Source organism: Meriones unguiculatus, chromosome 14 (genome assembly GCF_030254825.1).
Source record: "Meriones unguiculatus strain TT.TT164.6M chromosome 14, Bangor_MerUng_6.1, whole genome shotgun sequence".
Classification (NCBI taxonomy): Eukaryota; Metazoa; Chordata; class Mammalia; order Rodentia; family Muridae; genus Meriones; species Meriones unguiculatus.
The window spans coordinates 54,668,063-54,693,306 of record NC_083361.1 but is presented as its reverse complement, the minus strand read 5'-3'; the positions used below and the strand labels follow the sequence as shown (position 1 = coordinate 54,693,306).

General features: G+C 41.4%; 1 protein-coding gene across 1 annotated transcript in view; it reads right to left on the bottom strand.

The window, feature by feature from the left end:
• The window catches only part of Chsy1 (chondroitin sulfate synthase 1), a 51,794-nt gene that overhangs the window by 16,766 nt on the left and 9,784 nt on the right, over positions 1-25,244 (bottom strand). The window contains exon 2 of the mRNA XM_021633277.2: positions 18,064-18,559. Within this exon, the coding sequence (XP_021488952.1) occupies positions 18,064-18,559 (496 nt within the window). The remainder of the gene's footprint in view (positions 1-18,063; positions 18,560-25,244) is intronic.

The following is a 25,244-nucleotide window of genomic DNA, read 5'->3' as shown; positions in this document are numbered from 1 at the left end:
ACCTAAAGCAGTGTTCCAGAAAGGACAGACCTTTTTCTTCCCATATTTGCTCCTATAAATTCAGTGTGTATAAATGTGTGATGCTCATTATAAACATGTTATTCCCTCTCTCTAACTTCAAGTAGAATGAACTTACAGATTGGGAATGTCCATTTACTCATGCCATGGAGAGTCTTGGTTCCAAATCAAAATTTTACTTAAGAGAAACCAAACAGAAAACAGCATGGACATTGGGTGGGCTCCTAAGAAGACATCTGAAACAAATCTGCATTATTTCTCACAGGGATTCTACCCCTAACAAATAGTTTTATATTAACACAAGCTCTACCACCAAAATGAAGAAACTATTCACTGTCTAATACAGGACTACAAGGCTTTTCTTCTCCAGCTAATTTGTGGAAATGAAGTCTGGCTACAAAAGGAGTTGCGCCATAGGAACCCCCAGAGGGCAGGACTAGTTATCTCTGAATGCTTCTCCACATGGCCAACTCGGGCTCATTTTCATCACTGGTTGGAGCTGCCAGAGAATAGCTCAGGATGCTGGCTTCCAATAATATTTGCACTTTATATAGTACTTGACTTCATTGTTAGGAAAACATTTTCTTAAAACTCAAACCTTTATCATATTCTTTATCATACCATATCATACATGTAAATTTATCAAACATTAGGGGCTGTGGGGCTGGAGAGACAGCTCCGTGGCTAAGAGTACTTACTGCTCCTGCAGAGGACCTGAGTTCAGTTTCCCGCACTCACACTGGGCAGTACACAGCCACTTGTAACTCCAGATCTAGAAGGTCCAATACCCTCTGCCACACCTGTGGGCACCTGCACCGGTGTGTACAACCCCATCCTCCAACACACGTACTTTAAAAATAAATATTTAAAAAATTATTGCTAAATGCATTAACCATGAAAAATACCAGAATTTTTTTTCTTTAAAAGACAAATGTCTGGCAGAAACACCCAACTTAAAAAAAAAATCCTCAAAAACAAACAAACAAACAAAAAACTATCAAGACAGAAATAACCCCTTTGTTTTGTTTTTGAAATTTAGCAATTATGTATTTCATACTCTTAAACTGAAGGCTATATTAACATGTGAAACGGTATTTTCTAGGGCCAAGTGGCTAAAATTAAAAACCTATTTTAAGGAGCTACTATTCTTGTTTTCAGATCTTTCCATGTGTACATAAACATAATTTTGTAAAATGGGAGTATACTGCAATATTGCTTTGTATCATAATTTAACATTATACAATGAGCATTTTATAGGAAATTACTTAATATTTAAAAATACACCTTTCATAATAAAATCACATTGTTTATTTAAAAAAAACTGTTCTAAGGGGTCAAAGTGGTAGAGTGCATGTTAGGCATGTGCGAAGCTTGCTTCCATCTCCAGGACCAGAAAGACAGTTAATCCAAGATGTGTTTAGGTTTCTTTCAGGATCCACCTGAGCCTTAATCCTGAAGTAAAGAAGTCTGGGCTGGGGTGCAAGGTTGCAGAAGATGGCCAAGAGGGGTGCAGGCTCCAGTGACAAGGCTTCTATGGGTACTGGAAAAGGCAGTGAGATGCGCTACCACAGCCATCAGCACAGGAGTGAAGAGGGCCCAGGAAGCATGAGGGTGATGTGGATGCAACAGGAGACTTCCCACACAGGATGCAGTAAATAAATATATCTGAGAAAAATGGTTCTCAACTGTCAAAGAGAGGAGTTCCAGATATGGAAAGAGATAATAAGATTTTAAATGAGTTTAGAGTAACAACATGAACTAACAGATATGGATCTACTGAAATGTGCAAGAACTCTTGATTTTCTCTGGCTCAGTCCACTAAGCATGGTTTCAAATAGCAATACTCTACAGCAATGAGCATACCTGGAGCTCAGACCTTAGTTTTTATGTTTTCCATGTACAGAACAAGGGTCTCAGTTGTAGGACTAGGGTACAAAAAAAAAAATTCTGGAACATGTTATTACAGCAGAAAGCAAGAGGCTAGTCAAGAAGGATAAAAGCCCATCTGAAAGAGAAAGCCAGCAAGGAAGCACTACAAACCTGGCAGGATCTCAACAGGAAGGTAGAGTAAAAGGAAGAATGAGTAGCCTATTAAGCAAAACAGGAATTCAAGAATCTACAGGTACAAACACAGGAGAGCAGACAGGAAAAGGAGCACATTTACTTCCAACTACCAGCAGCAGAAGGAACGGTTAGGTTACAGGGCCACTTAGGCAACACAACAGTTAATGAGCCAGGAACCACCGAAGAGTGTAAAGCCAGTGGGTGTGGCATGGAGTGGCATGAGGTGGGCAGGGTACTTACAAGACTCTGAGGAGCTTGCCACAGAGATACTTACTGATTTTGCATTAACTTTACTTAAACAAAGAAGAGTGTTGCCAGCACCACCAATGGAGCAAAGCAGAACCACACAAAGAGCTCAACGCACTGACACTTCTGTAGTTCATCCACCTCAAGTGACAATGTGAACCTGCTCACAGGAAATAAACCCAAACGAACTAGTCATTTTGCCTGTGATCTCTAAGAGTATTGGTCATAAAAATCAACCTGAGGACATGTTTCAGATAAGAGACATAATACTCAGGGCATTTAAAATTTCATTCATTTTAGGAAAATGAAGACTTATACACAGTTTAAAAGTAGTAAAAGAAGAAGGTCTATGTGTGTGCCATGAGCACACATGCCATGTCTGTTACATGTCAATAATTTAAGAAACTACACAGCAATGGTAAAACTCAGGTAATGTGGGCTTGGGAGATGACTGGCTCAGTGAAGTGTACAGCAAACATTTTACTGCTTGAGCCATCTCCCCTGAGTTTGGATCCCCAGGTCTCACATAAAACACTGGCAAAGAGCTTCATGTTGAGGTGGAGACACAAGAGTCCCGAAAGTTCAATGGCCAGCTAGTCTAGCTCAATCACTGAGCTCCAGGTTTATTAAGAGACTCTTTCTTGAGAGTAACAGAAAGACACACACCATCAATCCCTAGTCTCCGACCCATGCACACACAACATACACCCATGTTTCACACAAAACAGCAGCAGAATCCAGGTAATAACAGGCACTCTGAAATCATCAGGATTGTGTAATTGTAGTTTACTCTGATAGATACATCTACCTATAGTTGAACAGACAGACAGCAGGTAAATAAAAATATTACTGGTACAGACTCTTTGTTTCAAAATTTTCATAGGAAAATGTTGCACACAAAAAATAAGTGATTTTCACTTTTTTAACAAACAAAACAACTTATACAATAAGGCTGGCATTAAAGAAATTCTGAAGGAATTAAATTCTTCTGAATGGAAGAAAAGACTCCAGATGATAAGAGAGAGATGTGGGAAGTGTAAAGAAGTGGTAATCCTGAATGTAAACTGAGATATACATGCTATGGACATATATGAACCATGTATTACAGGATATACAGACAGGTGGAAACAGACCAAACAGCAGGTGCAAAATGGAGCTATGTTCTAAAATCCATGCACTACTGGAATAATCAGACTTTTATAGGACAAAATTTCACGATACAATCTCTAGTACACTAAGTACTACATCAAGAGTAGAGAAGAAAACAAACAGAATAAAACATGATCTGAAAGATGTGGAAAAGAGACCTGGCCCCAAGACAAACACCAAGTTTAAAACGTAGCAAAAATGTAGTCTCTAGACCCAAGTATCAATATTATGGAAAAACAAAGTAAACAAATGGACTATAGTTAAGACTCTCCTTTGTTGTTTGATATAGGGTCTTATAATATACCCAACGGTAGTCTAGCCACTGTGCCATTTTCTCCCCAGCGAGAACAGACTCTTGCTCCTACATACGGAGTCCAGGGCAACTCCAGTTCCTTTGTGTCAGCCTATATGACCAGGAGCCACCCCAGGCAGTACAGGCACTAAAAAAACCAGTGCTGAAATGCTGGCACAGTCTTCCAGGTGCATCACCCTCCTGCCTCCCATCCGCCAACTTCAGCCTCACCACACATTAGAGATGCATCGACTTCACATCATTGGGTGCAGCCCATTTCACCCATCTGCCAGAAGTATACTGACCCCCTGCTAACCAGTCTACTTTATGACCTGTGCAAAACAAAACGCAGGGATACTTATTTTACTTCAGTTTCCACCATAATGCGCCTGTACGTCCTTTTTTTCTGGGAACCAATGATTAAGATGAGTTAATCTTACTTAAATCTTTCATGTTTTCATCTGCAATCTTAAAACAGTAAGTGATTTGTCTACTGAGTACACCATCTGTAAGGTGTTTATTTACTGGCAATTGAATGATGTGTGTTGAGCACCTCAAAACACCAAGGTGAAGTCACAGCGCTTAAGAGCCCATGAAGTTTTCTATCTAGTGCACTTCCAATTTGAACTTACAATGTTAGGAAGAGCACATTCGAGTTTGAAAGGCCATATAAAAAGGAAAACTGAAGGTTAAGCATACAGAATTTGACAGGTATTAAATAATCCTTTCACCCAGCTGTCATGGCACAGTTATCTCCTTTAATCTTAAAATACAAAGAACAAATCCTAATTTGAATTTGCATACTCAAAATTAATTTTCAATTATGGATTTGCAGCATTCTTACTCCATGCCTCTGACTTAAAGGCATGACTGTAACATCTTAATTACACTTAAGCAGGGTATGTGCAGCATGTGCGTGTGTATGTGCACCCACGACAGAATGTCTGTGTAAATCAGAGAACATCTGGGAATCGGTGCTCTCCATCCATTAGGGTCCTAAGACTGAACTCAGGCAGCAAGTGCTTTTGCTCTTTAAGCCATTTTGATGAGCTCTGTTTTCTGGTAGAGGGTCTTACATAGCCCAGGCTGGCCTCAAACTCACTATGTAGGCAAGGACGGGCTTGATTTCCCATCACTCCTGCCTCCACGTCCAGAATGCTAGGTTACAGGAAATCACCACTAGACCTGGTTATGTGTTGCTGGGGATGAAGACTAAGACTTCATTCATGCCAGCTGAGATTTTTATGTGAACTACATCTCTAGCCTCTTTCTGATCTTGGAATCTTTTCCATTTCCCTTGCATGTGCCTTTGAACATGGCCACATTATACATGATTATCACTGCATGCATGGCTTATATATTGGACTTACATGCTTTCTACAAGGCTCTGCCTAACAGTCACCAAATACCCTGATTTGTCACACCCACCATACTCTGGCTTCCTACAGCCATCTGTTCCGAGCTTAATTTGTCCCTCTAAGATATACACCTTTCTTCTCTGGGCCAGCCTCTTTGGAGGTGGGCTTCTCTCGTACCCACCTGTGATCTTCTGTGGCTGTCTGAAATACAAGAGTGCTTTATATGTGTACTTTCTACTTTATGACCAAAAAATTATTCTAAAAACCCATTTTCTGCAAGTATATATTTCCTATACCACTTATGAAAAGTTATGAAGGGAATGTCGAAGGCGAGGCATAAAAGCAGTACTTGCAGAGGGAAATGAACAAATTAGAGCAAGTGGACAGATGCTGTTCTCATGGCTCTGATTCTCAACTGCTCTCCACTCAGCCAGCTTCCATTAACTGCTAAGCTCTTCCCCCAGGAACCTGCCCACGCTACCTGAGCCTGTTAAGTCCTCTTCACCTACCTCTAGCAAGGGAGAAGTGTGCTGCTCACATGTTCACAGTTCCTGCACATTTTGTACCCCTAGAGCACAACCCTGTCTGTTGTTCACCCTAACCTCCATGTTTGGTACAGAGAAGGTACAAGAATTACTGAGTGCTGATTTTTCAAAATAAATGCATGTTCCTAACAGAAAGAAATAACCCTTTTAAAAACTATGCATTTCTGTGATTGTACAAATCACAGAAACTACCTATCTCAGATAAATTTCATAATGGCAGGGATGTGTACATTTACTCACCCCAATATTTTGGCCAAACGTGCCACTATACATGAGAGGCATTTTAATATTGATCCTAAGAACAGCAAATGAACGAACAATTTCTATGCTCTTCCAAGCCTTCCTCAGCTTGCAGACACTATCTAAGTATAAAACATTGGGTGCTACCATCTAAGTTGTTTAGACTTGTCTTTAAAACTTTTAAACATCCATTAATGTATGTGCTCTATTAATATTCCAGATACCCTTTCTCACATGAATGGGAGGGGGGTTGTATTCAACCCCCAAAAGATCAGTTGAATAATTTTCTATATCCTCATTATATTCAGGCATAAACCTGTCTACAAGTAATATTATTAAGACATGAATGTGAAAGCACCACCTGTCTAAATTACCAACAGAAGAAAACATGGTATCAAATAAAAATACCTCAGCCTGAATTAAATAGAAACAACGTTTTAAAAAATCTCTTCCCAGGATGAAAACATGATGCCGCTACACAATTATTAGCATGGGTTCTCCTCCCAGCACCAAGAAACACAAGGGGAAGGATGGGAAAGGGTTATGTTGTGGAGGACACTGACCTAAGCAGCTTTGCAGGTGAGTGGAGACTGCAAAACTCAAGGCAAGTGAAGCCATATAAATCCAGACAGTGCAGCTGTTTCTCACGGGGATTCAGTCAACAATTACAAAACCACTAATCAGGATCCAGTAATCAGGAATATGAGTAGATAATGTCAGGTGGTAAAAGCCAGGCTTTTACTCTAGGGTGGGAAGTTGGCAATTAAGCAAAGGCAGCAAAAGCAGCTGCTATCATCCATGTGGTAGAGATTAGAGCTTAGGACATCAGTATTGATTCTTGTTTACCTGACTATAGATCCAAATGGCCACAGAAACATACACATGGCTTAGCACTCACATATGCCCTTGCTCTATCATCTGAGGGGGCTGGAGTAGGGATCCCTAACACAAGAACTTAAACTCTAGTTAAGTCATCCAACCAAAGAAGGCCATGTCTGTTAAGAAACTGAAGATTCTAGGACAAAATAAAAATGTGGACAAGAGATAAGAGCATCTTATAGTGTCAGGAAGTGGGAAAGGGCAAAGCGAGAAAGACATGGTCAACTGGAAACACCATCAAAGGCAAAATGACAGCAATTTCAGTGGAAAATAGTGTACTGTCATAATAAAAATACATTCTCCTGAAGAATGTCCACTAGGCCTGGTGGCTCATACCTCTAAGTTCAGTGCTTGGGAGGCCAGACCAACTTCCACTAGACAGTGAATTCCAGGTCAGAATTAGGTAGAACCTAAGCTACAGAAAAAGAGACCCTGTCAAAAACAAAACATACCATCACACAGAATTCTAAAATTTGTCAGTATTCTAACCTCAAAGAGGCTGGATAATAGGCCCCTGCTTTCCAGGATATAGTGACTCCCTCTTTCCAAAGGCTGGGGAGAAAAACCTGGGAGTAAAGGTGACTTTCTAATGGAGAGGCCTGCCACAGCCAGGTCAGTGCTGATGGCGATAATGCAGCTGCCAGCACACTCCGTGACATGGGATGAGGAAAACACCCTGCCCAAACACCCCTAATCTCAGTCCAATTACAAGGAAAATGAAAGTCCCAGCTGAAGAAATTTTACAAAATATGTGACTGTCAAGATTATAAAAAACAAAAAAGCCTAAGACACTGCTGAGAGATGGCTCTGTAGCCAAAAGCACTGGCTGATCTTCCATAAGACCTGGGTTTGATGCCTAGCACTAACATGGCTCATCACCATTAAAAACTCCAGTCCTAGGGAATCCAATGCCCTCTTCTGGCTTCCATGGGCACAAGGCATGCATAAAGTTCACAGGCATAAATGTACACAAAACACTCATAAACATAATTTTAGAAAACCATCAAAGCCAACCAAACAACAAACTAGTCTCTTTATCTACTGTTCTCCAGTGACACAGCCTAGAAACCTGTCAGACCACCACCTTTTCCAAGCCAGGCATGAGGGCACACCTATAACCCTAGCATCTGAGAGGCAGAAGGATCAGGAATTCAGGGTTAGCCTTAGGTATACAGCAAGTCTAAAAACAGCCTGGGTCATAAGAACCTCTTTTTGAAAAGGAGGGAAGGAGAGGAGGGTGCTGGCGAGCTCAGTTAGGAGGGCTTGCTGCTCTTCCAGAAGACCTGAGGTTGGTTCCCAGCACCTACGCTGGGCAGCTCACAATTACCGCCAGCTCCAGTGAACCCAACACCTTCTGACCCTCCCTAGGTACCCATACGCAAGTGGTGAATGAACGCACACAATCTTTTTTCTTTTTTTGTAAGAAATACTCCTTCCCATGTACCCCGATGTGCTAATAGGATCCACAGAGGCAGACCCCTGGCCTTGGGACTGGGAATGTACCTCAATGACAGAACTTGTCTAGCATGTACAGGTTAGGAAAGGAAGAACAGGAAGAAGAAAAGGCCTCTCTTCATCCCATTCAGGCCATAGTGGCAACATACTCATAATGCCAGCCCTTGGGAGGCCGAGGCAACAAGAGCACTGTGAAGTTGAGACTAGACGGAGCTATGTAGTAAATCCCTGTTTCAAAACAAACAAAAAAACAAAACCAGAAGGCCCCTAAATGATCCTGATACACGCTTAATTCTGGGGCAGAGCGGCTCTGGTTTTTAATACAGGACATGGGGCCCTTGAGACAAGATGATGGTGTAGGGACCACACTGTAACACCCTCGGGCAGTAAGAATGGCAGTGCTCACTGTGTGCCAGGGACTCTTAGGGCAGGAGTCCTGTTAGTAGAGACCGTAACTTCAGCAAGAGCAGCCCTTGGCTGTACCACTGAGTTAAGTCCTCATCCCCCAAATCTTCAGTCTTTAAAAGTAATACAATAGTTTGGGGGCTTTTGTTGTTTGTTTGTTTTGCTTAGGAAGTAAGTGCCAGGCATCAAAGTAACTTTGCACAGATCTCTTTATCCCACAGTGGTGGAGGCCTGCAGGGTTGCCCTCCCTCCCGTGATGTCAGCAGGGAATTAGCACTCAATTGCTATGTGAATGCTGAAAGACTTGCTACCCAGGAAAAGGGTTGGCTGTAACGGTCCCATTACACATTTTTTTACAGTCATGACATGGCACATTATAAGCTTCTCAATGATAAGCTCTTTATGAGAGCTAGAAGTCTGCAGCCTCTAGAACAAAGACCTCTTCTGTCTCCCATTTCCTAGAAGTCAGTAAACTACAAATCACACCCCGTACAATATCCACTCAGAGGATACATACAGCTTTGCCTAGTTTCTCAGAGTGCAGAGCAGCCCACAGGACGCAATAACCTCAACAAATATGCCTTCATTTTTAATTAGATGGCTCTGTGTTCTAACTGCCCCCTTTTGGAATCAGATTTCTGTAGCAGTCTAGGCTGCCCTCCAGCTTACTCTGCAGCTGAGGATGCCCTCACACTCCCCCACTCCTGGCTCTAACTCTTTAATTTTAGAGGGGCTGGTGAGATGGCTCAGTGGGTTAGGGTACTTGCTACTGAGTCTGATGGCCTGAGCTCACTATCTGGGACACACATGGTAGAGGGAAAGAACCAACTCCATGTGTTATCCTTTGACCTCCACACATACACTATGGCTGGCAAACATGCACACATGCACACACATGTAAAAAAATGGTTTTGAAACCATTTCCAATCACAGAGTTGTAAACATAGAGGAGTACCTCTTACCCTGTTTCACATCCTACTTAACTATGACATACACATCAAAATGAGGAAATTAACATTCGTGCAACACTAGTCACTGAGCTGTAGATGATGGCCACAAGCCACCAGCTTTCCCTTCCACACTTGTTTCTCTTCCAATCCAGAGGCCCACAATGAATGGAGTCTCCATGTCTCCCGCAGCCTCCACTCTCCATCTTTCTTTGCTTTTTTATGACCTTAACACTGGAAGAAACACTGATCAGGTGTCTTGGAAGAGGTTCTATACCTTAGTTTCCAGTTTAATTTTGATTGCTCTGCGGTTACAGATTTAACATTAAAGAGCTGAGCTGTCCCCACACTCCATCACATTGGGGAGGATATTGTGGCCATGCCATCCCACTGTGACTGTGGGTGGATGCTGTCCCACTCTGCTAACTGCTAAAACATGTAACTAGTTCCATAAATAAAGTTACTTAGTAGCTAGTCTAAAAAGCTGAGGGATTCATAACTACACCATCTAAACAAACATTTAGTTTTAACCTTGTGGTGGTACATGCCTGTAACACCAACCCTCAAAAAGTGGAGGCAGGAAAACTGGGAACTTAATGCCAACTATCAACAAAGAAGAGAAATCTTAAAAAACTTTGGGTTTCTCATTTCCTGTGACTTATGTTTTCTCATGCTGTCACTCAAGGATTACTGCTGTCCTTCATTCTCACTCATCTTTATTTGGTCATACAATTCACGATTGTTAGCATAGCTCAGAGAGAAGAAAGGAACATAAATAGCAGTAACCTCATAACGTACAGCCCAGGGGAACACTTGTCATCCACTCTGGTTTCCCCACAACCCAATTATAGGCTATACTTACCGGAAAAGAAAATCAAGCACTCTCTGCTACCCAGGATAGGGTTAAATGGGAATGAATGTAACAACACTAAGTTCCACGTGGCTCCAGACACCTCTGCCTCCTAAGAAGAGTTCTCTGGGTATAAATGAGTGTGACTCCTGAACATTTAGTGAGTGCAGGAATCAGAGAAAACTGTATTACAGCAAACAGTGAAATCCCACCCATCAAAACACCAGGTCCACCTTTGATAAACCCCAAGCTGGTAGGAGATCTACAGACAATGCCAGTCTTGAAATATGCACATATAGATAACGTTCTCATTAAACAAACTCCCTCTGTTGCACAAAATTGAGACATATCAACTTGCAACACTCTTCTACACCTTTAGCAATTTTACCCAATTTCCCTAATCCAAGCAACACTGCCTTTGTCACCAATACTGTTCTGTCAAATTCATTCTTGCCTTTGTCCCCTCACTTGCTATGCTGAATACACCAGATTAACTTAATAAGGATGATTAAATATCAAAACTAGAAACTTAAATTTGTTGTTGACATGAGCCTCTTAAAAGTAGGGAAGGTATCATATAGCTACTTTGTTTGAAGCAATCTAAAAATGTGCTTGTTTAACAATACAGGTACTAAAATTGAAATATTCTAGAAATCCCGTTATTATTAGAGAAAAGAGGCCCAGGCTACCAAAGCCTTTTACACTGCACCCCTAATTCATATTGTTCCTCTCAACAGCTTCAGGGCTCCCTTGCTTTCCTGTGTAGACTGCAGGGTACGGTCCTGGTTATTGCCCATCTGTCAAGTGGTCACTGACGTTTTTGTGAAGCATGAATGTTTCTATACAAATAGCTCATTTCCATGTTGGTAAGAAGTTCTTAGAATTCAGGAATCATTGTATTCTTATTATCTCAAAATGACTTATATGCCACTTCAAATACGTATATATTAAAAGGTAGGCTATATATTCTGCTGGAGGAAGTAGGATAACATCTGCAATCTCAAATTTTCAACTATACAGTAAATGTCACTTTAAGGTTAAAAATGCCACTTAAAGGTAGGAAGGAAGGAAGGAAGGGGGAGGGAGGGAGGGAGGGAGGGAGGGAGGGAGGGAAGGAAGGAAGGAAGGAAGGAAGGAAGGAAAAAAAATGTGTCTATCTTACCTCCTGTTAGTTAGTATGCTAAAGAACCCTTGTGTCCACTACACATAACAGGCTGAATTGGCAAAATGATGATCTTCCAATAATAAAAGTGATTAAGAGATAAAGCATAGAATACCTTTAACACACACCTACCTGACTCAAGAATTATGAAGACATGTACTAATCTGCCTTTCTCATAAACATGATCTTCCTATACACTACTTCAGAGATACTACTGAAGGTTAACACTGACAGCAAATTATAGATCCAAAACAACTAACAGTTCTAAGTTTAAGTCCAAGAGGGATTCCCATTCAATGCTGTTTTTACCAATTATAGTCAAATACCTGTTTCTACAGGGTAAAATCTGTGTAAGTAGAGTTCTCAGGAAATGAATTCTGAATGGCTGTTTTCCAATACTTAAGGATGCCCTGACCAGCCTTCTCACCTCACAGGACTAATTCTTATCCTGCTCTAGTTATAACACACATCATCACAATCCTTGAAACCATCCTCTTTTATGAGCAGTTTCTACCCTTAGTCCATTCTGAAAAAAAATTAGCTTCCGGAAGTTAGGTAATTTGTTGCACAAGACCACACAGCTAAATGGGAAGCACCGTGATTGAAGCCCAGGCCTATTTGTCCCCACCAGCCCTTGCTATGTCGCAACTTCTGTGCTACCCAGGCCTTTCCATCCATCACTTCTCACGCTAGGCATTTTGCTGTCTCAAGACCACACACTTTGCTGTTTGTTTCTTTGCACTCCAGCCTATTCCATCTAGAGTATAAGAGAGTAGGGTTATCTTAGTGACTTCTCTATTACGATGATAAAATACCGGCCAAGGCTACTTCCAAAAGAAAACATCTAATTTGAGGCTATGGTTTCAGAGGGTTAGAGTCCATGACGGCAGGGCAAAGGCATCACGGCAGAGGGAGGCACTTACATCTCGATCCTCAAGTTGGAGGTAGAGAATGGCAAGGTTGTTGTATGAAGTCTCTAAGGTTAGCCCAGTGACACACCTTGTCCAACGAGGCCACATCTCCAAATCCTTCCCAAACAGTTCCACCAACTGGGGACCAAGCATTCAAACATATGGCTTATGGAGGCCATTCTCATTCAAACCACTACAAGAGTATGTTTTTTGCACCAGTGTCACCAAAACTGGATGCTGTTTACAGAAGAGGTTACAAATTTTATTTTATTTTTTTAATGAACACACTGTAACTCACTGCTCAGAAGTCTTCCAAATTTTTAGGGCACAATTATTTGACTTCTTAAACATATAAAGTGATATTCAGAATAATGTATCTATGTGAAAAGGTACTTTAAATTGTGAACATAGCTTCCAATAAAAGGATGATCCTAGGTGACATCAATGAAGAGAGAATAATAAACAATCAAAAACTTCTATCCTCAATAGGCAAGAATGCTCAGAAATTGCCTTTTCAGGTCTCTGAATTGTAGCTAAATGCCTGAAGTAACCCAGGAAACATTTATGCATGAGAAACAGCAAAACTGCAAACGGTGAGCTATATGGCCTTGGAACTTACCCTATATCTAACCCATTTTTCAGATCTACCCTAAGCTTGCCTATGACCACAGTGAAAAATTAGCAGCCTAGAAGTCCCTGGAAGGTTCAGAGAGAGGCATCAATTTCCTTCAAAACCCTACTCCAGCACTAGAAGTGCTTAGGAACATTTGCTATTCTTATAGAGGACCTGGCTTCAGTTCCTTGTACTCACACTGGGTGGCTCATAACTGCCTGTAACCCCACCTCCTGGGAGATCCAATACACTCTTTTGGCTTCTATGGACACCTGCACTCTCATGCAAATACCCACATACAGACATACATGCATACACATAACTAAAAACATGATTTACAAAGAATTATCATTATCTTTCCTGTTTTCTGATCGCAAATAGTATCTTTGAATTAAGAGGATAAGGGTGAATGGATAGCATTTGCTCCAGATGACTATCGTACTGTTCACAGGATGGCTAATAGTCAAGGCAACAGACTAATAAGAAAGCTTTTATAAAAGGGGGCAGCTGCTACAGTACTCAGGAGAGCGGGTCCCATACCTCTCCTGGGCAGCACAGCAAAGCTGGCCCTAGTGGCATGAGAGCGGAAAAACTGGCCCTGCCTCTTGCTGGCTGTAGTCTTGATTGAGCTAGCCAGGGAGGTTTTAGAGAGCTAGTTCTCCCTGGTGGTATGGGTGCAGGAGAACTGGTGGGCTGACTAACTCAGCTACCATTCAGGCCCTCAGATCCAGGGCTTTGAGTTGGCCCAGCCTAATATATACCCGTCTAAGAACTGCTGGAGCATGTGAAGGGTCCAGGCAGGTTCTGGAGATCCAAAGCTGCAGGATCTCCACAACATAGGGCAATAATATGTATTTGGGAGGAGTCCTGGTGAAGATCCAGTATTGACAGTATGGCTTAAGCTGGAGGCCTGGAGCCACACTAATGACTCACTGCAATGAACATTTTCAAGTGAAGACTTTGGACAAAAGGGTACACTGTAGGACATACCAGGAAACCATAGTGAGGTACCTTAGGGTTTTGTTTTTCTTTTTTCTCTTTTGGGGGGTGGGGTGGGGGAGGCTTGCAAGGGTAGAGGTGGCTATGAAAGGACAGGGAGATGAGTGGGACTGGAGTGCATGATGTGAAACTCACCAAGAATCAATAAAAAGCTTAAAAGGCAGGGAACAGCTGCACATGCTTTTAATGCCAACACTTAAGAGGCAGAGGCAGGCAAATCTCTGAGTTCAAGGCCAGACTGATCTACAAAGCTCTAGGACAGCCAAAGCTACACAAGAGAAATCCTGTCTTAAAGAACAAAACAAAACAAAGCAAAAATCACTTTTTCCAACTCTGTGTCTCACAAACTCTTGAGTAACTTGAAGTAACAGCTTCCACCCCATGTGAAAGGCATGAGACCTAACCAAAATTTAAGCTTCTTACTTTACATTAACTTCTCTGTGAAACTAAAATCATTTAAAAATCAAGGGTCTTAAAGGGCATTTATTAATAAGTGCCAGCAATAATAAAAAAAATAAGCTTAGAAATAAATCTGAGTTTTGGCTTTGACAACTGTTCCTCATGAGTCATTTTAATTACACAGCTATTACCTGAGGAATTATTTCTACTTCAAGGCAATTTTTTTAAAAATTACTCTTTTGGCTAGGCTTATAATAGAGCAAAATAAATACCTTCCAAGATTCTAGGCTTAACGTAATTATCCTATAGAAAGTTTAAAAAAAGGGAGGGGAATTAATCTTGACTTTTGAACATGGAATCTCTTACTGATGGGGAAGGGTGCAGCTATTAGGCAGGCTGACTGAATGGTAAATGTGCCAGATATGTATTTCTTACAATGAAAATGAAGAGCTGTATGTAAAAAGGCAAAATTCCAAACAAAGAGAAAAATTCAGATAAAATCCATGTGACCCAAAGAAAGAACAATTTCTTAAAATACTAAAAAGTGAATGGGCTGGAGGGATGGTTCTGTGATTAAGAGCTTCGGTGGCTTGCCCTTCCGGATGACACAGGTTCAGTTGCCAGCATCTTCCTAGCCACCATGGGCAATGTACACACGTGGTGCATAGTCATACATGAAGGCAAACATCCACACACATTTATACAAAAAATTTAAAACATTAAAAAGCACAATCCACCAAAGAAAGGTTATGTTAAATTAGATTTAGACTCACACCTGGCCAATTTTTAAAAGTTCTAAATTCAGTGAAGGCAAAAAGACCAAGCACACAGTCCTGAAGGTACTGTGTTGAGAACAAAGCACTTGAGTAAAATCCTAAGACAGACAGCATTCCATCTAAAACATGGGCCAAAACTATAAACAGGCAACTCACAAAAAAGAGAACTCTCAGCACAGCTGAAGGGAGGAACCTCTGGCACACGCTCAGGGGAGGGCCAGCCAGGAGAATCTAGGAAAAGCAGTGTCATCCTAAGACATTTAAAGAACTGCAAAGTGGTAGGGACATTCCTTAGTGCCTGGCCCACATTCCTCGGGAGAGCCACCTGTGGCTGCTGTTACTGACCCTGCTCCCTAGGCAAACAAGAAAACACCAGGGAGAGCTGCTTGCCTACTAGATTCTCTGAGCCAAGAAGACAATTTAGAAGTTGCAAAGTTGAAGTGTCCTCGATATCGATAGAATCTCATAGTACCTTCTAAGATACAGATGACTACATACAGACACAATTATTTTTTAATTCTCAAAAGAAGGCCTGGGCTGTGTGGGAGTAGTAGCCAATGCCTGAAATCAGTGAGTTCCAGGCGAGCCAACTCTACAGAGTGAAACCCTGTTATCTACCCCCACACAGCAGTGTTGGGCATGATGCCTTATACCTGTAATCCCTGCACTGTGGGGGCAGAAGGATCAGCATTTTGAGGGCAGTTTTAGTTGCTGAGCAAGCGCACCATCAATCAGCCTCTGCTACCAAGGAGACCCTGTCTCAAAACAACAGACAACAAAAAGCAAGCTTGTCCTCTAGAATGTCAGCAAGACAAAGCATTCCAAAATATACAAAGCATTATATGTTTAGCCACAAAGAAGTATGCTATGGTCATAACTGTTTAATTAAGGATGGAGAAAATGCAGAAACACTGCCAGTTGTAAGCTACTTAACACAGCATGAAATCCTTAAATGGCTTTTGTGGTGGTTTAAATAGAAATGCCCCCCATAGGCTCCTATGTTTGATTGCTTGGTTGTCAATTAGTGGAACTATTTGGGAAGGATTAGAAAATGTCCTTGCTGGAGAAATGTCCCTGGGGGTCAGCTATGAGGTTTCAAAAGTCCATGACATGCTCCAGAGCCATGCCTGTTCCCCACCATCTTGTTCACGGATTCACCCACTGACGCTGTAATCAAGCGCCAATTAAACACTTTCTATTATAAGATGCCTTGGTTGCCTCATAGCAATAGAACAGTAACTAAGACAGCTTTCTTCGCTGCAAAATTTCGTAACACAAGACTTCCCAGGCATGGTGAGCAACCACCAGACAATAGAGGCAGGCAACTGAGAGGGTAAGGTACATAGAGATTAAAGTGCTCCTCAGATAATATTTAGCTTTTAAAATGCACCTTTGTTAATTTAAAATTAAAAATTAAATGAAGACCATTCCTGTACATTAAAAACTGTCTGTTTCCCTAAAAATTTAAGCAGAAGAAACAAACTAATTGGAAGACACTTAAAAGCAAGTTGTAGGTTGGGGGAGGCGAACACAGGCAAGAGCATATATACTCCTTCCCCCATGAAAGAGCCAACAGTCTCTTTCTCTGAGTGAGGGGAGCAGGGGCTGCCTCTGTCAGGAACTCAGCTGGCTGCTCTTTGATTACTCCCCCCTGATGATGCAGCCTTACCAGGCCATGGAGCAAGAGGATTCAGGCAGTCCTGATGAGACTTAACAAGTTATGAGCAGATGGCAACAGTGGACTAGGGGAAGGGGATGGGAGGAAGAGGGAGGGAAGAAGAGGAAGGGAGGGTAGGACTTCAGGAATTGAGGAAGGGGGCTTCAATCAGAATATATAATGAATAAATTGTGAAAAAAAATTAAAAAAAATTCACATAGGAGGGCATGTTCTTGTTTTGGGCAAAAGGTCTAGCGGTTCCTTCTGTTCTTCACAACCACCGACAAGTGACCAAACACGATGATCCATTTCATGCTACTGTTACTTGATCCTGAATCTACAGGCAAGAAGCACACATGTGCCAATAAAACAGAAAAGCCCCAAAGTAACTCATGCCTTCTTATTAAAGAGAAAATACCTGCCAGCAGACTTCCTTAAAGGTTTCATGGGTTAAAACAATTCAGAATTGCCTGCCACCTAATGTGAAAGAAATGACTGCACCATAGACTTACAGACAAAAGGTCAAGGTTTGTAAAAAGCATTTATTTCTTTTGGTGCTAGCAATGCCCTCAGGGATGCTAAGCACGCGCTGTACCACTGTGCTGCATTCCGAGCTCCCAAATGCAGCTCCAGGCCTCTTCTCGTCACTTTAAGTTTCTTATCACTTTTCTCATCTCATTTATAAGTTCAAAACATGTAAGTTTCTGATCTGTGCAGGTCATCTTGACCAGATGAAACTGTGAGACTCTGGGAAATGGAAAACAAGGAAGTATCCTATCCTATGCTCTTGCAGAAGGTCTTGTGGAGCCAACAGAAACCAGATGATTCTGGGTATCATGAAAAAAATGTTACATCATAAGTTTTCTTCAAGCCCCAGGTGCTATCATTTAAAAAAAAAAAAAATCAGTAAGTACAAAAGACATGCTCTAAAGGCCAGAGAAAACAGGGTGATAAGAATTTTAAAAATGTAAAAACTAAGGCTAACACGTACTAATAATTTTCCTCTGAAGAGGCTAATATTACTAGTTTCCCATGACTGACTCAGAACTCAAAAGGCAAAACTGACAGTTTTTCCTACGTAAAGAATTCTGCTCTTACCTCATATGACCAGACACACTGCACGCCTGCGAATCTCCGCACACATCTTCCCACCTCTACATCCTCATGGGTAGTGTACATTTCCCGGAGACACTTGCCAATGTGCGGTGCCATTCTCCGAAGCACTTCCCGGCTCAGAATTACGCCTGGGCCCCCCATGCAGAAGTTCTCTCCAGGCTCGAGGGCCAGCTTCCCCATTTCTTCTGTGGTGCCCAGTCCCGTCTGCCCGAGAAAAAGGGGCTCGCTGCTATTCAAACTCCTCAGAAAATTCTCCAGACGATCTCCTTTGATGTAAACATCATCGTCTGCTCTCATAAACCATTCGTACTTGTCCAAGTAGTGGTCATGCATGTACTTGAGCATCATGAAGGACTTCTTCTGAGGGGGATAGGAGTCATCGACGCCCCGCAGTGGCACTATCGGAATGGGGATGGATGTGTCTGAACCCTCACTAGAGAAGAACTCAACTTTCCCAGGAATTGTCTTGGACCATGTTCTGTAATTAAAATAAATAACGGTTAGAGCACAGTCATTTTCAGAGATGTATTTACCTGATCATTTTGTATCACTGTGTGACTGCTTCTAACATTGGGTCTGCTTGCCTCCACTAATGAAGCGCCCAGTAAGAATTACAAAGGCCAGATTAATTTTCAGAAGAACCTCGACTAAAGGAAAGGTGAAGGCTACAGGATCATTAAGTTCTAGTTACAGCTGAAACTCAAATTGCCATGGTGAGATCTAGGTAGTCAACTTTTGGATTTCATCAATATCTACTGTCAACTCCTCAGCTCTCTAAGGATGGCTAAGCAGGTGAAGGCACAGCTGCCAAGCCTCATAACCAACCCGAGTTTGATTCCAGAGTCCACATGGTTGAAAGAGAGAACTGACTCTTACAAGTTGTCCTCTGACCTCTACATGTGCATCAAGGCTGCACACACCCACATACTCCCACAAAGTAAATAAAATGTAAGAAATAAACGACAACAAAATCAAATCTTGGTGCAAAGTTCCTCAAGTGCCAAGCAGGACAGATGCAGTGGTGAACTAAAACACAGTTGGGAGTCATGAGCGGGCACCAAGACAGACGTCGTCAGATGGTCGCACACGTGTACACTATCGGCATAAACATGTTCTGAAAGAAAGCAGCACACCAGCAAAGGATATTCAGAACAAAGAATGTTTTCCTGAGGCTGGAAAGTGCCCAGGATGCCAATGTCGAGGCAGGGTGCAGAGCATGGCAGGGTTTACTATATGGGACCTGGAGAACTCAGCACTAAAGGGGAAGCCTAGCAGAGGAGTAGTCCGCCGTGCTCTGACAGCCCTGCAAGGCCCCACAGGGAATACCGAAGGAGACAGGGGTGCACACTCTGAAACCCTCAGGTGTGGGTTTTAACTGAAAGAAGCCATAGGTATAGGCCTGAGGCTTAAAAGGAGCTGGTTCAGGCCAGACAGAAGAAAGACCAGTGACCAATTAAATAGAAACAAAGTTGAGAACAGCTAATTTAAGGTGTCATAATGTTCTTTGCTTAAGCTACTGCCAAGAACGTAAGTAATTTAGCTGAAATTGTTCACTTATTTGGACATTTCTAATAAAAACGTGATAACAAATAAAATACAGGCTGAATATCCTTTATCTTTATGAGTTTTTCACATCATAAAACATGTGTATAGATTTACTAGTCAAATACCCCTAATCCAAAAATCCAAATGCCCTGAAACCTATCCTGTAGAATTGAGTACTGCACTCAAAAAGTCTTGTATTCCAGAGCATTTTGAATTTCTATATTAAAGATGCTCAAATTGTAGTAAATTTAATATTAAGAAACTTAGGCCTAGTGTAGAGGTGTACACCTTTGATCCCAGCACGCTGGAGGCAGAAGCAGGTGGATCTCTGTGAGTTCAAGGTCAGCCTGGTCTACACAGTTAATTTCCAGGCCCCATGCCTACCTACAACAGTGAGACCCTGTTGAATGAAAGGCAGGGAGAAGAAAATAAAATCATGAACTGTAGATACATGCTGGTGGTAGAGTGCTTGCTCAGGATGTGCAGGGCCAGAAGTTCAATTCCCAATCTCGCTGTCTCTGTCACCACCCTCAAACCCCCATACACTTTCCAGTAACAACTGTTCTCCATATATTTTAACTCACTTAAACCAGTACAATGTATTTCTACAGTGAAAAGATGACTTGGACCAATTAAATGTACACCTATCTTTAATGGATATTACTAGGAGAAAAATATCTTTAAAAATATTCTGAGCCAGGTATAGTGTATGGAATCTCAGTGCTCATGAAGCCAAGACAGGAAGACAGCAGGCTGGAGGTCAGTCTGGGGTACTCAGGGCATCAGTGCCTCAAAAACGTGTTTAAAACAATAGTGCAGATCTCTCAGGAAGCAGTACAAATGTAGGGAGATTGGGATGGAGGGATAGAGGCATGGCAGACATAACTTTTGCTCTTCCTCTACAGTACAGAAGACTTGAAAGCAAAATTTATCTGTAGCCAAACATAACCCAGAAGGTACCATCCAAACCACCTCAGGAGCACAGTTCAGGGTATTCAGTATGTGAAATGCTCTACAGCTATCACCACTATTCAGCTCTACAACATTTTTCTTCTTGCAAAACTGAAATTTGAAACTTATTTTTATAATTTTAAATGAGACGCTTAAAAAACAAGACTAGTTTTCATTTATCTTCTTAATCAAAATATAAAGAACAAAATAACCAAATTATCTCATTCAAACTGAGGAAATATTCAATTGTATAAAACCTTCTACCAACTTCCTCTCAAGAAGTTCAAGGATGATATATATATATATTTCCCCCCCCCCAAATCTAGGGTACTAGCTATGAGGTGTGTCAGTTTTTCTTTTACCAACAGCAAATGCTGCTGCACTGTAAGCCAACCAACAACTAGAAACTGCACCTTATTTCAGAGATGTCAGAGTCTGGAAACTCGCATCTTAGAATAGATAAAGCACTGCAGCTACTGTTCTCCCAATGCCTGTGGACTGATATAAACAGATTTGTATATTATAAACCACTCAGCTCTTTTAGAAAGAGACATGAAATAAATGACAAAGAAAACTTGCATTACAGGCTCTATACTATATTTCCTTTTCATAAAGGATATGCTCTTTTAAATATTTTTAAAAGGAGAGCTGGAGAAATGTTTCTATAGTTGAGAATATTTGCTCTCTTGCAGAGGGCTAGGGCTGGAGTCTCAGCACCCACACATGGCAGCTTCTGACCGCTTATAACTCCAGTTCCAAGGAATTTTCTTCTCCAAGGGCACCAGTACACATGATGCATATACATACATGCAAAGACTCACATACACACAGAAAAGAAAAATAATCTGTAAAAAGAGATAGTTAGGCATGATAGCACATGGCTATAGTCCCAGTTACTCAGGGGCAGAGGTAGACAGGATCACTTGAAACCATGAGTTTGAGATCAGCCTGGGCAACATGGTGAGGCTCTACTTCAAAAAGCAAAATAAAGCTAAGAGCTAAAGTAAATAAAGAGATGAGCTGCCAATGTAAGGAGAGGCCAGCCCTACCCATGATGGGACAAATCCTCTGGCACACAGCATGTATACGTAGAGCAACTATAGGTTGTGGTCACGTCTGCAGGGGAAACGGTCTCCCAGCACTCCTCCAACCACAGGAAGCCAGTGTACCTTTTAAGCCAAGGAACCCTAATTCTACTGTCCTGACCCAGCAATGTTTGGGCTTTCTTGTTTTCTTTCAGTCACAATAATCCTTTGAAAATGTAAATAATCTCAAAACTTGGCACATAAGAAAAGTCAGTGAACACGTGGAATGAAAACTGCCCCCTCCTATACAGCAAGTGACTTACAGATGCTGTGTGCTGTACTTGCCAAAGGACAAAAATCACTTCCAGCTGAGCTTCACAGAACTGTCCATCAGCCCGGCCATACATCCTACAATTCATACATGAAGAAAACCAACTTACTCAAAGCACAACAAGAAACCAATTATTCAGAGGGAAAAGTCAGAAGCTTTGTGTGTTGAAATATACTATAACTTGCATGCTTCTGACGTATAACCCAGAGCGAAATAATGTGTACCAGCTTATGACAGAATTTAAAATGATGAGGTCGAAAGCGACTTAACTTTCAGCTATTGGTATTAATAAGCCTCTGTGTTTCTACACTAAGGTATGATTACTAAAACAGACTGAGCTTAAAGTAATACTACAGCAACCATGCCCAGAAGCCATGGAAATATTGGAGCAAGAGGGTACAGAGGGAAGCAGCAGCAGCTAAGACAATTCCTGTCTTCAAAGAAACAGCCTAGTAAAGAGCACTGGACAGGCTTAGGCTCTGGAAGTGCCCTGCTAGGCTGAGGCCTGACCCCACTTTCAGCACTGCCTCTGTGTGACTTATTATTAGAGAAGGCAGAAGTTTGCAAATAACATTACATAGGGAAGGAAGTTAGAAGTCAGGAAAGCGTGTGCACTGTAGTGATAGTAGTGTGTAAAGTGTCTCTCCCATTTCTGCCGAAAAACCTAACCATCAAGCATGTACTCTTTTAGACTTGTGTTTAACTCCCAATTTCAGACACTGTTTTAGGGTAGAAGTCCAGGGAGGTTAAATTTTAAGTGTTTTTATTTAAAACACTAGGCTCTTTCATATTAGACTGGAGATCAGAATTCATTTCGGCCTGGCACTGTTTCCCAGGGCACCAGGCAGAATGCATGCAGAAAAGCACTGGTAACACAGCCATCACGGATGCAATTAATGTGCCAACTGTGACTTGAAATGGTGTAATTTGTCTAAGAAGAGAAAGCAATTAATTTTAAAAACAGACAATCCAACCTCAACCCCTCCTTAAAATCTCCTCTGGTTTTTTGGTAACCCCACCCAATTATTATCCAGTCCTTTTTAGGTAACCCAGGGCAAGCCTCATGTTGTCTTTTCTATTCTAATTGAAGGGTGGTTTGAGGAAAATCTTCTCATTATGAATTCTTTGCAAACCCTCCAATCTTAAGAAATTGTGATCTTTTCAGTTAGAGTTCCACAAAGTGAACGCATTCTGGAACATAACTCAATTCACTGTCCTGTGGGAGGAGGAGGAAGGGAACACATTCATACTTTCGAATTGAAGGCAATGTTGCTGAACAAGCAAGCTTGCCCTCCTTCTGTGATCAAAACAGGTTAAGTTCCGTGATTTTCATAAGCAAATGTCTACTTGGCCATCAACACATCTGCTGCCTGGAGCTCTCAATGGAAATGACAGAACATTTGCAATGGTCCTTGCCAGAAAGCTCAATTTTCAATGGACTGATACCCAACTCTTTTTACAGCCCAGATAAGACAGCTGAAATGTGAGAGTGCCAGGGAAATCTTCTATTTCCCCAAGTTTCTAAATGCTATTCCCTGTACCGAATGAAGCCACAACTAGAAATGCAGCTGGACAGCTGGCAGCCTGACCGAGGACTGCCTGTGTTGAGTTAGGGCTTTGTTATCAGTCTCCACTTCCAGTCAGTACCACTGTAAGAAAAACTACATCTACATCACCAACATTGCCCTGGTAAGCTGCCATAACATATGGCTAAGTTTACAAAGCAGGCTCTAAGGGCTAGGGATATAGCAAGTGACAGAGTACACGCCCAGCAAATACAAGGGCCTGGACTCTATCCCTTTCCCTGCAACAAATTAAGAAAGCAGGGAAGATTATACATATATGCTGGTTTACTAAATACACAAAAATAATGTACAGCTGCATAGCTTTACTGTGTCAGATTCTAGGTGAGGACTTAGAAAATACTTAATTTGGGAGCTAGAGAGATGACTCAGCTGTAAAGAACACCAGCCCTCCTCTGGCTTCCTTTGGCATCAGGTACACATGTGGTATACAGACATATATGCAGGCAAACACCCACACACAAAATAAAATTGTCCTACCAACTGGCTGCCAAAACATGACCTAAAGAGGGACAACAAGAGCCGTATTAACACGGACTGGGGAGCAGGGCTCAACCCTACACAAAAAACTACAGGCAACCAAGGAATGATGAAAGCAGGAGTAACTGTCTTCCAGGGAAGAAAACACCAAGCAGTTATCTACCACCAAATGTCAGTCCTAAAAACATATACACACAAGTAACATTATATAGACTGAGCAGGTTTATTTATGTATTTAGAATGCAAACACACACACACAAACAATTAAAGAAAAAAGAGGCTATGAATTTTTAAAAGATGAGGATATATGGGAAGGTTTGGAGGGGTAAGTGGTATAGTTATAATCTCAAAAAATTTCAAATTGTTTTAGAAGATTAAAAAATTGAAATGAAAATATTTATTTTTCTTTGTACTTTCTACGCCTTCTACAATAGATAGGTATATTTAGAACCACGAAGAAAAGATTCCCCAGGGGAAGCTTTATGGTAACAAGAAAAACATGAAGAAACAGAACAGTTTATTTTACAATAATCTTATCCACACTGAATTCCTCTGTTGGTATAATGTTCTTTTGGAATGTATACACTTTACCCTTGTTCATTCAAATGCTGAATTTTCTCCCCTACTCTCCGGTTTCAATCCAGACATTGCACTGTGATATTTATTCTAAGCATCACCTGTCTCAACTTTGTGTAAACAGGCCAAAATAAAGCAACTAGCCACAATGTTGAGCAAGGGAAAGGAAGCAGAAAGGTGGGAGGCAGAGGAGGAGAGAGGGCAGAGAGCTGGAAGAACGGAGGCAGGAGCAAAGATCTTGGAATGACATGGAGAGATGGACTGGACCTAATATATCACAAAATGCAAGTATAATGTGGGAAATCCAAATGTTAGGAAACTATGAGGGCTTGGAGATTTAGGATGGAACAACTATTGCCCAGCACTGTATTCTAGGTTAATTAAATAAATCCCAGTGTCTGTGTGGTGATTTGGGTATATAGCTGTTTAGGACTAACAGCAGCATTACTAAAAGATAATTAATATTAAATTCTAAATACAACATTCCTCCTTTTACAGTTTCTAAATCTTAATAGTTATGCTAATTTTCATAATTAAAAAGGTTGGAAGATCTTCTATCCCACAAAACCATTCTTCCACATGGCACCTGCTGGTTATAGAGTGTTGTTTGAAAGGCTAAAATGACCTTGGATGCTGCTTCTCTGTCTTGGGACCAAGTGGCTGGAGTCTAAG